The sequence below is a fragment of the Triturus cristatus genome, chromosome 6 (assembly GCF_964204655.1).
Source record: "Triturus cristatus chromosome 6, aTriCri1.1, whole genome shotgun sequence".
Taxonomy (NCBI): domain Eukaryota; kingdom Metazoa; phylum Chordata; class Amphibia; order Caudata; family Salamandridae; genus Triturus; species Triturus cristatus.
Window position 1 is genome coordinate 586,484,774 of NC_140589.1, and position 14,976 is coordinate 586,499,749.

Genomic DNA, 14,976 nt, shown 5'->3' on the forward strand with positions numbered 1-14,976 from the left:
ATTACTCACCATGAACCGACAGGTCAACGCCGTCACCTCCAGCTGCTTCAAAACCATCTGCATCCTCCGCAAGACCTTCAAGTGGATCCCCCCTGAGTCAAGGAAGACAGTCACCCACGCACTCATCACCAGCAGACTGGACTACAGAAACACAGTCTACGCTGGCATCAACAAGTCCCTACTCCGCAAGCTCCAGACAATACAGAACACCGCCGCCAGACCCGTCCTCGGGATCCCCCGACACGAACACACTCCATGGAGAAAAGAGTCACTTTCAAAATCCTCACTTACGCCTACCAATGCCTACACAACAATGGACCCAAATACCTCAACAACAGAATCAACTTCCACGTACCCAAAAGAAACCTCTGATCTTCCAGCCTCGCACTGGCTGAAACCCCGCGCATCCACAGAGCCAGGGCAGTCAGAAGATCCTTCTCTCACATTGCAGCTAAGACCTGAAACGAGCTACCGGCAGACATCAGACCCTTCCTTCAGGAAGACCCTCAAGACCTGACTCTTCGGCTAAACAGATCGGCGGACCCCCCCCACTCAGCGCCTTGAGACCCTCACGGGTGAGTAGCGCCCGTAAAATTCCCTGATTGATTGATTGATTGATTAATTTAGGAAACATGAATTACTACACTCAATCCGCGATCTATAGGAGCAAACAAAATAAGCTAAGAAAAAGTATTTCTATGAATTAAATTTGAAGGATATCTAAATTCATGATTTAAGGCTCTGGCTGCTACACAGAATAGTATAACCTTCTTGCAATTCTTATGTACCATTCTTCCCCAATTATATGCAAAGTTCAAGTAATTAGGAGCTTATTTTATGAGGGAGTGATTGATCCATCTAATTTTAGACTTTTGTCTGCAACCATATCTGGCAAAATCCGATACTGTTTTTGGTTTCCATCTTCTGTCTGTTGTGCAGGAGAAGAGCACAATTATAAAAGTCATCCCATAATCTCACCTTACACTCAGAAAGGGATTCAAAGTCTGGCCACACTGCTAAGGCCTACTGATGAAGTGATAATTAAGTGCACTGTAGTCTCTGAAGTCTGGAAGAATACTGATTCGTGCTGTTGAAAAATACTACTGGACCCACCATACTTGGTAACTTCCTCTGAATAATTCAGTTATCGTTTGTGGCTAAACTGCTGGGATCACGTACCACACAGTAATAAGCTTTTGTCATGTTCAACAACCTGTTAGATCAAAAAGTGGGTGGTTTTAAGTGTGTAATGAGTATACAACTTGCAGTCTTATCAGGATTGGATACGGTTACCAGATGATGCTTTTTCATCAGCAACACTGTTTTGAGTCCTGGACTTTCTCTTAACAACCTAATTGAATCTCGACGTTGTACTCTTGGACCAAAATTTACTAACAATTTGAACCTGGTTTGCATTACTTTTGTCCAGCTAGACGGTCATTTGGTTCTGTGGTTGCTTGATACATAAGCTATGGGGAAGCTAGTTCAGGCTAGGCAGGATATGGGTATTATGGTGTGATTATTGCAATGGCAGGAAAGGTGCACGGACGTCAAATTGTGCTATAAATATTGCTTGTGTCAAAAATATTGTGATGTCAAGAATATTGTGAGACAGAATATTTGAGGTAAGACTATTGTTTAAGTGTTTAATATACTTGTATAAAACCAGTTTTTAAATTATTTCATTGAGTATTATTACTTTGTATGTATGTTAATATTGTATTAATAATTATGTGTAATCATTTTTACTTTATTTTTGCTTTGGTAATATTATATTTAAATATTTTTTTATTTTATTTGAATGTATTTATTTTTTGGCAGGCTTATGGATACGTGGAGGAGGAGGGTGGGTAGAGTTTGAATACATATTTTATAAATGTTTGTAAATAGTTTATTTATTCATTTTCATTTAATTATGAAATATGTACATTAGTGTATTTATAGCTTCTTCAATAAATGGTAATTCATTTTTTAAAACTGTTAATTGGTTAATTAGATTATTGATTATGTAAATGATTTCTGTTTTGTAAGTTATTTTTAAAGTGTTTATGTATTATGTTTTTGTATTTTTCTAAAGTAACTTTCTAGTATTTTTAAAATTATTTTGTACTATTACTTTCTTCTAGTGTTATTTTTAATTGATGAGTTTGGGGATTTTTGGGTAGTATAAGTGGGAAGTGTTTCAGACACAAGTGTGTGTGTGTGTTTAAATGTTTCTAATTGGTAAACACTTTTTAATATTATTTTATTCATAATCTTAAAGTCTATGGTAATGTCAATTTTTATTATTTACACGCATTATATGATGCTAAAATATTATATAATTGAAAATATTTGTTCAAACACTTTTCAAGTTTGTTTATTTATTGTTTATATTTAATATTATGATTAATTTAGGAGTGGCAATAGTTAACCGGTCCAACACTTTACCTACTGTTCCTTACATTGCAATGGGAGCAGTAAATCTGACGTCTTCAAAGTCCAATACTTTCATTACTGTTGCTCAGGTTAGAGCTGGAATAGTAAAACTGACCCCTCCAAAGTCAAATTCTTTTTTAATTGAATTTGCATTTGTTTAGTTTTTATAGCATATATTTTTGTGAATTAATTGTAAAAGTTATTTTAGTTTCAATTTTATTTGGAGTAATGTTCATTTTTTTAAATCAATTTCTTAATTTTAATCATTTTATTGTGTATATTTATTATCTTACATTTTATTACATAGTGGTTTCATTGTTCTTAGCATTTGTCATTATTATGTACTTATTAATTGTATTAATGTCTATATTAATTTATTATATTTATTTTAATGTATATATTTTTATTTTAAGATTCAATTTTAGTTAGAGAATGTTAATTTTTATAAATCATTTCCTTGATTTTAATAATTGTAATGTGTATATGTATTTTCTTACATTTTAATATGTAGTGCTTTAATTGTTCTTAATTATTAATTGCATTTTTCATTATGATGTATTTAATAATTGAGAGCATGTCCATTTTAATTTACTACATTTATTTTAATGTATATATTTTTATGTTATGATTTTGTGATATGAAATGTATTTATACATATTATTTTATAAGTTAATTTTTAAAATGCAATTTCTATAAGTGAACATATTTCTAATGATAATATCATGTTACATATTTTAAATTCACTATACTTACCAATTTTAACACCAATATTTTGGTCCAGCATATTTAAAAGGTTTGTATAGAAAGTATGTAAAGCCGATATTTGTGTCCTCGATTTTGTTTTAGAGTTTTTTATATATTTATCATTATAGTATTTGTCTGTAATATTATGTAATAGAAGTGCTAAGCCACAACTGCTGCTGAGTGAAGGATCGATTTAATAGGTGTAAGTAAATATTTTGGTAATCGTTCTAATAATGCAATTAATTTGTGTATGTGAAGAGTGGACCAATATTTGTAAAACCAATCTGAAATACTCTTGGGATTAAAAGGTTTTACATTTTAAATGGGTACCTTTTTTTAGGTTATTCTTCCTGTTGCATCACCGTCTAATAGTCTAGGATGAGCATCAAAGATTTTAGGACAGGGTAATGGATTATTTCCTGTTGCATTAAAGGTTAAGCACCTAGCACAAGTATCTGGAGATTTTATTACAGAGCAATAATGGGGATGATCCTGAAAGGTATTGGGCCATTAACCCAGAAATTAATCTTAGATGCAGAGAAACCTGTGCAGAGTAGGGGAAATTCTGCCTTGTTTGAATTGACTTGAGATAGAAACTATCTATTCAAATGTCTAGGGCTTCCAGGTAGGATTTAAGATTTGCGATAGCACTAAAGTAAGATACATTCCTGTAGAGCTGTGCATCTTGTACATACTAATGGCTGAAAATACTATCCTACTTGTCTCATGGATCACTTGTTTCATGTACAGGTTGAAAAGACTGGACAGAATGGAGTAGCAGACCGGTGTGCAGTTGACTTCTGTAAGTGAGATGTGAGCCATTTTAGAACAAGGCCATTGATACCCATTTCTTAAGCTAAGACAGAGAGAAAGACCCAATTGTCCACTGTGTTTAAGGTTGTTGACAGGTCCAACCGCTCCAGCCGACATGCATTGTCACTGTACATGGGATGCAGAGCACTTTCTACCACCTGAAAGAATTACTACATCAATACTGCATTTTGGCCTAAAGACTGAATGAACGGGGCTAGAAATGTGAAATTAGCAATGCAAGAGGATAATTGGTGCACAGATGTTTTTGTACAGGACATGTGAGTTTTAGACCGGGTTTTATGTTAGCAAAATCCTTTCTAGGAAAATTAGATTTTTTTAATGTACTGGAAATATGATAAATTTCCAGACCTAACGGGTAAATTGCAATTGACAAAGATGAATTTGCAGTTTAAAGCAAAGGGGTGCATTGGATATTCTTTAGCAGCACACCTGTGATTAAAATTTCAGAATATGATAAGGGTTTGATATTAGATACGATTCGATGAATGCCATTGAGGTGTAAAGGTGCGACAGAGGTTCATTTGGGAGTTGAGCAAGGTAGACAGACAAGGAAGAAGTTTGCAAGCTGTTTCTTTTTAATGTTCATGCTGATATCAGATTTCACCATGTATTCCAGATTGGTTTTGGTGTTAAAGGTCTGGATGTGTCAGACGTGAATTGTATGTAGTGGTTTACATTAGAGACAGGAATCTAAGTTAGCCAGAAGTTAATATTTTAATCATGATATCTTGTATTCAGTGATAAAGGGTCTTTGTGTTGTTCAAGTTGTATGGCAGGCTACTTACATCAGCAGACTGTGCGGTCGCGCAGCTCTGCTTCTCAATTTGGTTGACAGCCCACTTTGTTTTCTTTGTAGGCATGCTCTGTGCCAATTTCAGGAGGTGTCTGGCTCCTGTACACTGTAGGTGCCATCTTGACAAGGGTTTATTCCCTTTTTTACTTGGATTGTATGCATTCGTTTCTCACATTATTTTAATTTGTTTTGTTTTACCAGTATCTTCCTCCAACTGTGGAGCCTAAGGAAGGATTAGGGGTTGGTGGACCCCGGTTTGTTTTTTATTTTCACACTGCGCTGGAAAGCACTGGATCCCTGCCACGCCCCAGGACATGCCTCCCTTTTATGGCAGGTTATTTACATCTGCAGACAGTGCGTCTGTGTCACTGGCGAGCCTAAGGCAAGCCAGTCTGCACCCGTCTGTGCCCAGATCATGGCGAGCACCAGTCTCCCTGACGGTTTAAGCTCTCACCACCGGCAGTGAAAATGCTATTAGTGATTAGAGCTTCTATCCTCAATACTCCAGGTAAGGGCATCAACTGTGTCAGAATAGACTATAGCCTCTAAGGTATCCTCTCAGGAATGTTGCTCCTTGATAGTGAGTCGTGAGACAAAGGACAACAATAAGCCTGAAATTAAGATCTATTTTAACTCACATGTTAAAAATACCACTAGAGATGGGAAAATCCTGTATGCCCTAAACAATACCAGGTCTCTGGTGAAACATAAAATTGACTTTTTACATAAACATAGGCTAGATATTGTCTGTATAACAGAGACATGGGCTGATCACACGTCCGATCCAGATCTGGTTGCAGCAATTCCTCCCAGCTATTCCATCTGTAGATTAGATAGTGTTCAAAAACTGGGAGGTGGGTTAGCTATTATACACTGGCACAAAATGTCGGACATTTCCCAACCTGTTTCCTCGCCAGAATGTGAAGCACTTTCCTTTGACATTGAGGTGTCTAAAATCCCATCCTTCAATGGATTATTATTGGATCGCCCACCTGGCCCAGGGAACACCTTTGCTCAGGCCATTAGCTCTCTATTGGAATCTAGTCTATTCTCCAATAATTATACAGTGTTTTTAAATTTTATTTAGAAGCTCTAACAGAAAGAGACACTTTGGTATTAACTAAAACCATGTCTAGCTTAGGCCTCACACAAGTAGTAGCTGGCTTGACACACCTTGCAGGCCACACTCTGGATGAGATCTTTATTAATAATGCCTTTTAACTGAGGCAGTCACCTTACCTCTGACCTGGTCAGATCAAAATTCAGTGATGTTTGAAATAAAACTTTCTCAATGCAGGCTTTTGATAAAGTCTCTCACAGCCCTCAAATATTATGTGCTTGGCATAAAATTCGAACCGATCAAATTAATCAGATTTTAACTCAATCACAGCCTTAGAGGGTAGAGGATTTAGACCAATCAACTTTAAATTACACTAATTAGTTGCATTCAGCAGTAACACCTTTGTTTCCTTCAAGATATCTCAGTATCATAGAAGTAAACCATCGGCCCCGTAATTTATAGATACTCAAAAACAATGTTGTGGAAGGCAGGAACATAAATGGAGAAAGGAATACAACAATCTGGAGAAAGAAAAATACCATGTATGGCAGATTACAAAACCTTGTTAGAAAAAGACAAATTCTGCTACTTTACACAAAAAATAGAAGCTTCAAAAAATTCTGTAAAAGAATTGTTCTTAAAACTGTGACCAAACTAACCACTATTCCTAGCAATAGTCCGGCAGGTAGTAGGCACTCTTTTTGCAATACCCTTGCAAATGTTTTTCAAAAGAAAGTGAAACAGGTTTATAACAGGTTCTCCTTAAATAAGGTATTGTCTCTAGAGGGGAACAAGACCTCCTTTTTCTGCCCTGACAATGAAACCTTTACGGAATTTACCGCTCTGCTTGATGAGCAGGTAACATTGCAAATTAAATCTTTAAAGTCCGGTCTCTCATTTGATCCTTGCTCTCCTTCGGTGGCTAAATTAGCGCCTGAAATCATTGCTTCCAATCTCACAGACATTTTTAACAGGATGTTCAAGACAGGTTACTTCGCAAACAATGGAAGATAGCTTCTAAAACTAAATCCTATGGATCCCAATAGCTATAGCCCAATCTCCTGACTCCTGCTATGGCCAAGATTCTAGAGAAGACCATGAATGAACAACTGGCCACCTTGATACATAAAAAACATCTTTTGGATTCAACCCAGTTTAGATTCAGAAGTGGCCACAGCACCGAAACTGCCTTGATTATGGCAGCAAGGGAGATAAGGGTGGCGCTTGGTTGGGGGGGAGAGCAGCCCTTGTCTTACTCGATCTATGGAGAGCATTTGATAAGGTCAAACACGAGCTGCTGATTGACCATCTTCACAACATCGGGATCAGAGGGGCCACGCTGGCCTTATTAAGATCCTTTCTTCTTGGACGAGAACAATCGGTGGCACTAAAGGAGTTCATTTCTGAACCCTTTTCATTGGCCTGCGAAGGCCCAACTGGGGTCCTCGCTGAGTAACAGTACCAAAAGCTGGAGCAAAGCTTCACTCCTTGACCCGGCGCACAGCTTGTAGCTTCCATATTAATTAGCTTGAATCCTTAATGACGTTTGGAGAAATGAATGATCAAAGTAGACCGTGATTCTTAGTTCATTAATTTTATTTCCTTCGATTCCTTCAATTTTATGCCCAACATTGTTTAACGTGTATGTCACCTCTCTGGCAAGTCTAATCAGATCTTTTGGATTCTCCCTTCCATCCTATGCTGATGACATAGATTAGCGTCTCCCTTTCCAGCAGTGACAATGACACTGGAACTAGATTCAATAACTGTATGCAGGCAGTGAGTGACTGGATGAATAACAACTCCCTGAAATTAAATTCTGGGAAGACGGAGGTCATCCAATTCAGCAATCAGGTCTCTTTTTGGTCCCCATCCTGGTAGCCGCAGGAGCTGGGTACTTCCCTGAATCCAGTTAGGAAGGCTAGAAATCTAGGAGTGTTAGCCGAGAACAAACTAACCTATGGTGATCAGGTCAATGCTGTAATTTCCTACTCCTTTCACATATTCAGGATAATCAAAAAACACTTCCATACATTCCTCCTGATTCACAGAAAATGGTAGTCACATCCTTAGTGCTCTCTAAAATAGATTATTGCAATGGTCTATATCTAAATATTCAACAGTAATTTGTGATTAAAATTCAAACACTACAAATGGGGTGCATGATTACTGCTTACTGCTAGGGATCCCTAAATTTCAATCCACCTCTCAAGCCATTATAAAACTACTCTGGCCACCACATTCTCTAGAGCTTCTAAAGGGAAATGGAAATTAATCAATTTAAAGATACAATCCCACCTCTAAGCCTTTGTTTAGTGGGATAGAGGCTGCCTTTGATAAATGCAGATCTCTTATAAAACATAGCTGGTAAGCTATGGCTCTACTTGAATGTAATCAACTAGACATTTTACGTATCTCAGAAACCTCTCCCTAACCACGGTCTAACTTCATCCTATATGAATCCTTATTTACTGGTTAAAAAATTTGACATAAAGATAATGGCTCTAACCTTTTTTTTTTTTTTAAACCTTTATTGTTCCAACAAGGTGTACACTGCTATTCAGCCAACAACCCGGAGGCAGGCAGCGTGGTAATTTAGCGGCACACCGCCAGAGCGGGCCCATGGCGTACACCAGATTAACACCAAGTAGATTACAATATGCAATATTTAACAACAACAACTGGAGGCGTGAGTCAACAACAAGTGACACATATCTAGAGCCAATACCCCTGCCGTCACCACCCTTTGGTCGCTTATTACCAGGCCCGTGCAAGCGCAGGGCAAGCCCGCCCATGCACAACGCAATCCGGACGTCAGATCACTCGCATCGGGGTGAGCACCCCACCATGTTTCCGCCCCACTACGCAGCCCCACACCCTCCGCATCGTATCCCCAGTCAACCAGCTCAATCGCTCAGTCCCCATCATTCGCCTCCGTCCCCGCCAGCCAGTCCACCAGGGGTTGCCATTTATCAACCGGTCGTGAGCGCTGCGGCATCTGGTCCCAGTAGGAAGTCAATTGTTCCCTACAATGCACCGCTGATCCCACCCAACCTGATATTGTCGGGGGAGCCCTGCGCTTCCAGTGGAGCGCTATTTGACGCTTGGCAAGCAGGAACAGAATGGCCACAAGCTTACACAATGTATTCGGTACATTCTTCATGAATCCCAGGAGTGCCACAAGCGGGTCGGGATCCATTGTCGCGCCCACCATCCGCCCCACGATATGGAAGACCTTTTCCCAAAAGCTATGCACTGGGCCACACATCCACGCCAGGTGAAAGAACGTAGCCTCCCTCTCGCCACACCGCCAACACAGCGTGTCAGCCTGTAATCCCATCTTAAAGAGTTGAATGGGCGTGCGATATATCCTATGCAGGTAGTTAAAGTGGACCAGCCGCAGTCTATAATTAGGAGACAGGTTTTCAAGTTGGGTGCAGCAGAATTCCCACTGTTTCTCCGTGATAGTTATGCCAGCTTCATCCTCCCACGATGCCCAGGAGTCCACGTGCGCAACCGGTGTTGCATTTTGAGTGACCCTATAGATGCGCGTGATCAGTTTGCGCGAGGAGGAGTTTGATAATACGTCTTCGGGAACGTAGGGTATCTATGTCTACAGGCCGACCGCAACTGATAGTATAACAGTAGTTCCGACGCCGATGGTGCGGGCGTCGCAACCATGTCCTGCACTGTGAGAAAAGTATCATCCGGGTACAAATCGCCCGCCACCTTCAGACCGCAGGCATGCGCCCGGCGCACCACTGCCGCGTCCATTAATGGACCTAATAATGGGTTTCCCCCCAGCGGCATGCTCGGGGCATATAAGTCAGTGGTCCCCGTGCGCTTCGCAATGTTCCACCAGGCCCACCGCACCATTTCAACGGTGTCGATGTCGTCCCGGGACCACTTGTATCTCTGATACACCGCTGTCCTCAGAGGGCAGGGCGCAGCCATGTCCATCTCGATCGCCACGTGAGGCTGGTAAGGGATCGGGTGCTGCCAGTAGTGTAGGTATTGGGCCTGCGCACTATATGCATAAAGCTCGAGGTCCGGGGCCGCCAGGCCCCCCTGACGAAAGGGGAGCGTGAGGAGGGTCCAAGCTTTTCGGGGCTGCCTGCCCGCCCAGACCAGTTCAATCAAGGCCGAACGGAGCCGGCGGAAGAAAACCTTCGGTAAGGGCAAGGGAATATTCACAAATAAATAGAGAAATTTAGGCACTACAACCATCTTTGCGATGGCTATGCGGCCCGTCAGAGATAGCGGCAACGTTTTCCATCTCTTCACTTTGCTCTCCAGCCACTCCATGGCCACCCCAAAATTGGACAGCCAGATGTCCTGAACTGAGCGGCTCACCCTTATGCCCAGGTACTTGACCTCGTCCGCAACCCACGCGATCGGGAACTCCGTGGGGCACTCAAGCGTACCATCTGTCAGTGGCAACATCACTGATTTCGACCAGTTGACATCTATGCCAGTAAGGCTGCTATAACGCACCACCTCTCTCATCAGAGGGTCAAAGTTCTCCTGTGGATTCAGCATGTATATGGTGATGTCATCAGCATACAGGGATATGAGCAGACCACGTGATGTAAAGCCAATGCTACGCTGGGTATGGTGCTGTCGCATACGAGCCGCCAACGGCTCCGTTGCAATAGCAAATAGCAATGGCGACAGTGGGCACCCCTACCGGGTCCCTCTAGTGATGGAGAAAGGGGAAGAAGTCTGACCGTTTACCCGCACCCTGGCCGACGGGTCGTTATAGAGTATGCCAATGCGTCTGGCAAATTGCGGGCTGAACCCCATACGGGTGAAGAGCGTCCACAGGAACTTCCACTCCAGGGAGTCGAACGCCTTAGTCGCGTCCAACAGCGCCGCCGCGGCCTGCACCTTGGGGTCCAGATAATGCAGAAGACCGAACAGCACTCTTAGGTTGTGCGATGTGGACCTACCCATTACAAACCCCGACTGGTCGGAGAGCGCTATCTGTGGCAACATATATTTTAAGCGGTCAGCAAGCAACTTCGCGTAGATTTTGGCATCTAGGTTGATGAGTGAGAGCCGGCGGTAGGAGTCCGGGCTTATGGGGTCTTTACCAGGCTTTAGCAGTGTTATGATCAAGGCTTCTCGCATCGACTGCGGGAGAATGCCACTCTCCACTGCCTCCTCGAAAACCTTGTGGAGTCTCGGGACCAAGATGTCTGCGTATTCTTTGTAGAAGGCTGCCGTCAGCCCGTCAGGGCCCGGCGCTTTACAGGGCAGCAAGCCAGCTATGATCCCTCTTATATCGTCGGGCGTAAATGGTAAATCCATGTATTGCCGGGCACTATCGCTGAACCACGCTAAAGCTATGGTGTCCAAGTAGTTGCCGAGCACATTGTCCTCCGGCGTCACCTTGGACGTGTACAAGGCCCTATAATAATCTGTCATGGTAGCCAGTACAGCCGGCGGCTCCCGCACCACGGCCCCCCCCGCCCCCTGTAGTTCCAGGATATGATCCGAACCACGTGGCGGCCGCAGCATGTTCGCCAGTGTGCGCCCGGCACGATCCCCTTCGCCATAACGCCTGGCTTGGTAGTCTTTAGACAGGTACGCTACTTCCCTGTCAGCCTCCTCCTGATATCTAGTAAGCTTCGATCTGAATTCGGCACGCAGACTATCCGTCGGCGCCACCATCAAGGCATTCTCGAGCTGTGCAAGCTCGGTTTCCAATTTACTCAGCGTATCTCGTATGGCTCGCAGTACTCCAGTTTTCAATGACATACAATGTCCTCGCATAACCACTTTGCAAGCCTCCCAAAGCACGCCCGGCGAACCCACAGTACCCTCATTGATCGCAAAATACTCCTCGAGCTTATCGCGCAATTCCTGCTGATGGCTCTAACCTTAGAGGGGAGAGGTTGCAATTATTTTAAGAACTATCCACAAGCTACTGTGCTTAGCACACCCACTTCAAACAACTATGGATGGTTGAGCATTCAAATCATTCTCACTCCAAATACTTCAACAATTTTGTATAAATCTAAAGTCTTCTTGGATCCAGTGGCTCATTCATTATATACTTCATGGACACTGCCACTATGAGAGCTTTAGCTTGGGTAACTTTAACATCATGTGCTACTGACACAGAATGCTGTGGAAAAAAGGACCATGCTATCTCCAGTCAATGATAGCCTACACACCGGCACGGAATCTAAGATCGAAAGGCAGAGCATTGGTTACTGTGCAGAGAATACAGAAAGCGAGGATGGGAGCACACTCCTTTGGATACCTCGCAGCTAAGATCTGGAATACTCTGCCTGTGGGACTAAGAACTGAACCTCGCGAAAACATTTTTCGCACGAGATTAAAGACAAGGCTGTTTCCACCTTCAAACTAGTATTGTGATCCTCTAGTGCCGATGTTGCTTCCGGATACTCTTTTTAATAGCTTCTACCAACCTTATTGAGAGTCTGCTCTAGCGCGGGGACACACCGATGGTGTAACCATGCGCTTTACAAATGAATAAATAAATCTATGATAGAACGCCTAAGTGATTTAAACCTTTTTTGTGACTTAAAGTACAGGACCATACCCTTTACGGAATTAGGCTCCATCTGAAATTTTCTTGCTGGTGGGCATTACCCAATGATCTGACCCTATAATGTTTAATTAAATGTATAAATACCAGTTCCTGTACCTCACTGCATAAATCAAATATCACAACTGGTCTAAAACCATGCCTGAGAGCTTCTTGGAATGTCCCAGGAACATTGATTTTCTCTGATAATCATATAGCTTATATTAAATGGATCATCCGTTCACTAGACAAGTGGTTTTTAACCTAGGGTCAGTGAATCTCTGAGGGTCCAGAACACCTAATCAATCAATTAATCAGGATTGGATTTAAAGAGCGCGGCTATTCACCCGAGATGGTATCCAGTCTAATTAGGATGTTCCCAGCTGTTCCGAAAATTGGACAATTTCGAAGATTAATATAATACAAAATGTTAAATATATAATTAAAATGCAAATATCAAGGAACTTGAAATTGAGGGCAAAAATTAAGTTGCATTCTTAGCGTGATTCTGAAAGTACCACAAGTTACAGCAAACAGCCACTAGTATGGACAACTGGTGGCATCAAATGTGAGTACAAAGTTTTCACTGATCAAAAAGTAAGTACAACGATAACGAGTGTCTGCCAACACTCGTTTTCTGAATGAAGTTACTAGAAAGTGCTGCAGTTTTGCATTTTTTCTTTATACAAATAAAAACGAAACTAATGAATGTCGCTCAATTGATTGATATTTGTCTCTTTGAGAGAAGGCTTAAATCCCGTACAATCTTTGAAAAAATGCTTCTTTCTTTTTATAAGCAACTGTACATACCTTGGTCTCCGAAATGCTATACCGTATTGCTGGCAAGCTAGACCAACCGTGGGTGTATACACGACGGGCATGAATCTTTCAATATCCGATGTCAGCACTCTGTAGAAAAGCTTTTCGTTTCTATCCTGCAGCCCCATAAGTAGAATATATCTGTGAAGAGTGAGTAAAATTAAACTTCCAGAAAAGGAAATGAACCACAACACTATAAACATCCAAAGAACGTGAAAAAATCTATTTTATTTTGACATTTGCCTTGCACTGGCGTACCACCCTATTAGTACAGTTCATAAACTTAAGAAATGAAAATCAGAGTTGGAGCTCTAGAGAGTCATCATTACTGCAAAGACGGTGGAAAAAGTACAGGTGAAAATGGCATTCACTTTATTTTTAATCCCACGGTATTCATGTGATTTGTAAACATTTAATCTCTTTAGTAGTGAATATATTAACTACCGTTCAGTTTGTATGATAGAAACAGTGCTTTATTTGATCTTACATATTAATTTTTTTAAGATTTTGCAATTATCTTTTGTTGTTTTAGCAATAGCATATTTAAAAGGAGGGGTTGTCAAGGATCTATGAATGTGGCATTGCTGAGAAGAGAAATACATTAATCTGATTTGTGGGTTTGAGGGGAACTTGAGTACACAAGGTAAGATTGTTTATTACTTTTTAAGAGGGCACAGTTGTACCTGCATGCAATTGATTGGTTTCCATTGCCAAATGTAATTTTGTAATGTATCAAAGACTCAATGGGGCATCTTGACAACTACAATGATTAATTTCACTAGGGGGATGTCTACGATAAGGTGCAGAATGACGTTGAATATGTTGTTTCTGGTGTGTGGTTATTCATAAAGGCTGAAAATGTGATAGTTGGTCAAGGAAGGAGTGTGCCTGTGTTTTTTCTGCAAGACAGGAACACGTTTGTTGTGTCATGGTGTCAGAAGGGTGTAAACTGACCAAGAAAGAAAATTGGCGTTTTTTTGCAACGTAAATGCGCCCTTAGTGATTTGATATTAACGTGCATACCACAATGAATTAAGTGGGAAAGGAATTTTTAACTTGAGGTCCTGCTGATTACAGAGGGATTTGTTTTCTCTTATATATACACCTGTGTTTCATATCATAAAGACAAACAAGAGGATTGAACAACTATTAAGGGGCATGAAATGTTTTAAATGCTGAACCTGAACAATCATACTAAACGATGACTGTTGTCAATAATTAAGAGTCCTGAAGAAGGTGGCATATCGATTTTCGTCCACCGAAACGCTGTGTCGACAACTTTTTATTGCACACTTTTTTATTATGTAATTTTCAACAGTATCTGTAATAATTGGAAGCAACTGTGTTCTTCTCTTCATGCTTACCTGCACTTTGTGAAAACCAAAGATCTTATTATAACGAAGAACACCTGGTTTATGTCTCTAAGGTCATATTGAACCAGCATTGTAATGTAAAAGAAAGTGACAAGATGAGAATATGTGCATTGATGGTATAGCATTTATCTTTTTTAACTGTTTTTAAGTATTTTTAGTACATGCATTGGGAATCAACATAATAAACTTTGGAATATTTTGCCATATATACGAGTTCAGTGTGTTGATAACAGTGAGTGAATGAGTGTCCACAAGAGTTGCTTAACGGTAGTGATTAGAATTAGATCTTGCACAGTAGGGGATACTCTCTTGTTGAAATTGTAGTTTACCCTTTCCCCTTCATTTAATAGGGTACCTCTCAATTTGTGAAAATAACCAA

At 41.0% G+C, this 14,976-nt stretch overlaps 1 protein-coding gene across 1 annotated transcript in view; it reads right to left on the bottom strand.

The window, feature by feature from the left end:
• ME1 (malic enzyme 1) overlaps positions 1 to 14,976 on the bottom strand; it is a 1,430,669-nt gene that overhangs the window by 1,112,453 nt on the left and 303,240 nt on the right. Inside the window, exon 3 of the mRNA XM_085611027.1 lies at positions 13,216 to 13,365. Within this exon, the coding sequence (XP_085467153.1) occupies positions 13,216 to 13,365 (150 nt within the window). The remainder of the gene's footprint in view (positions 1 to 13,215; positions 13,366 to 14,976) is intronic.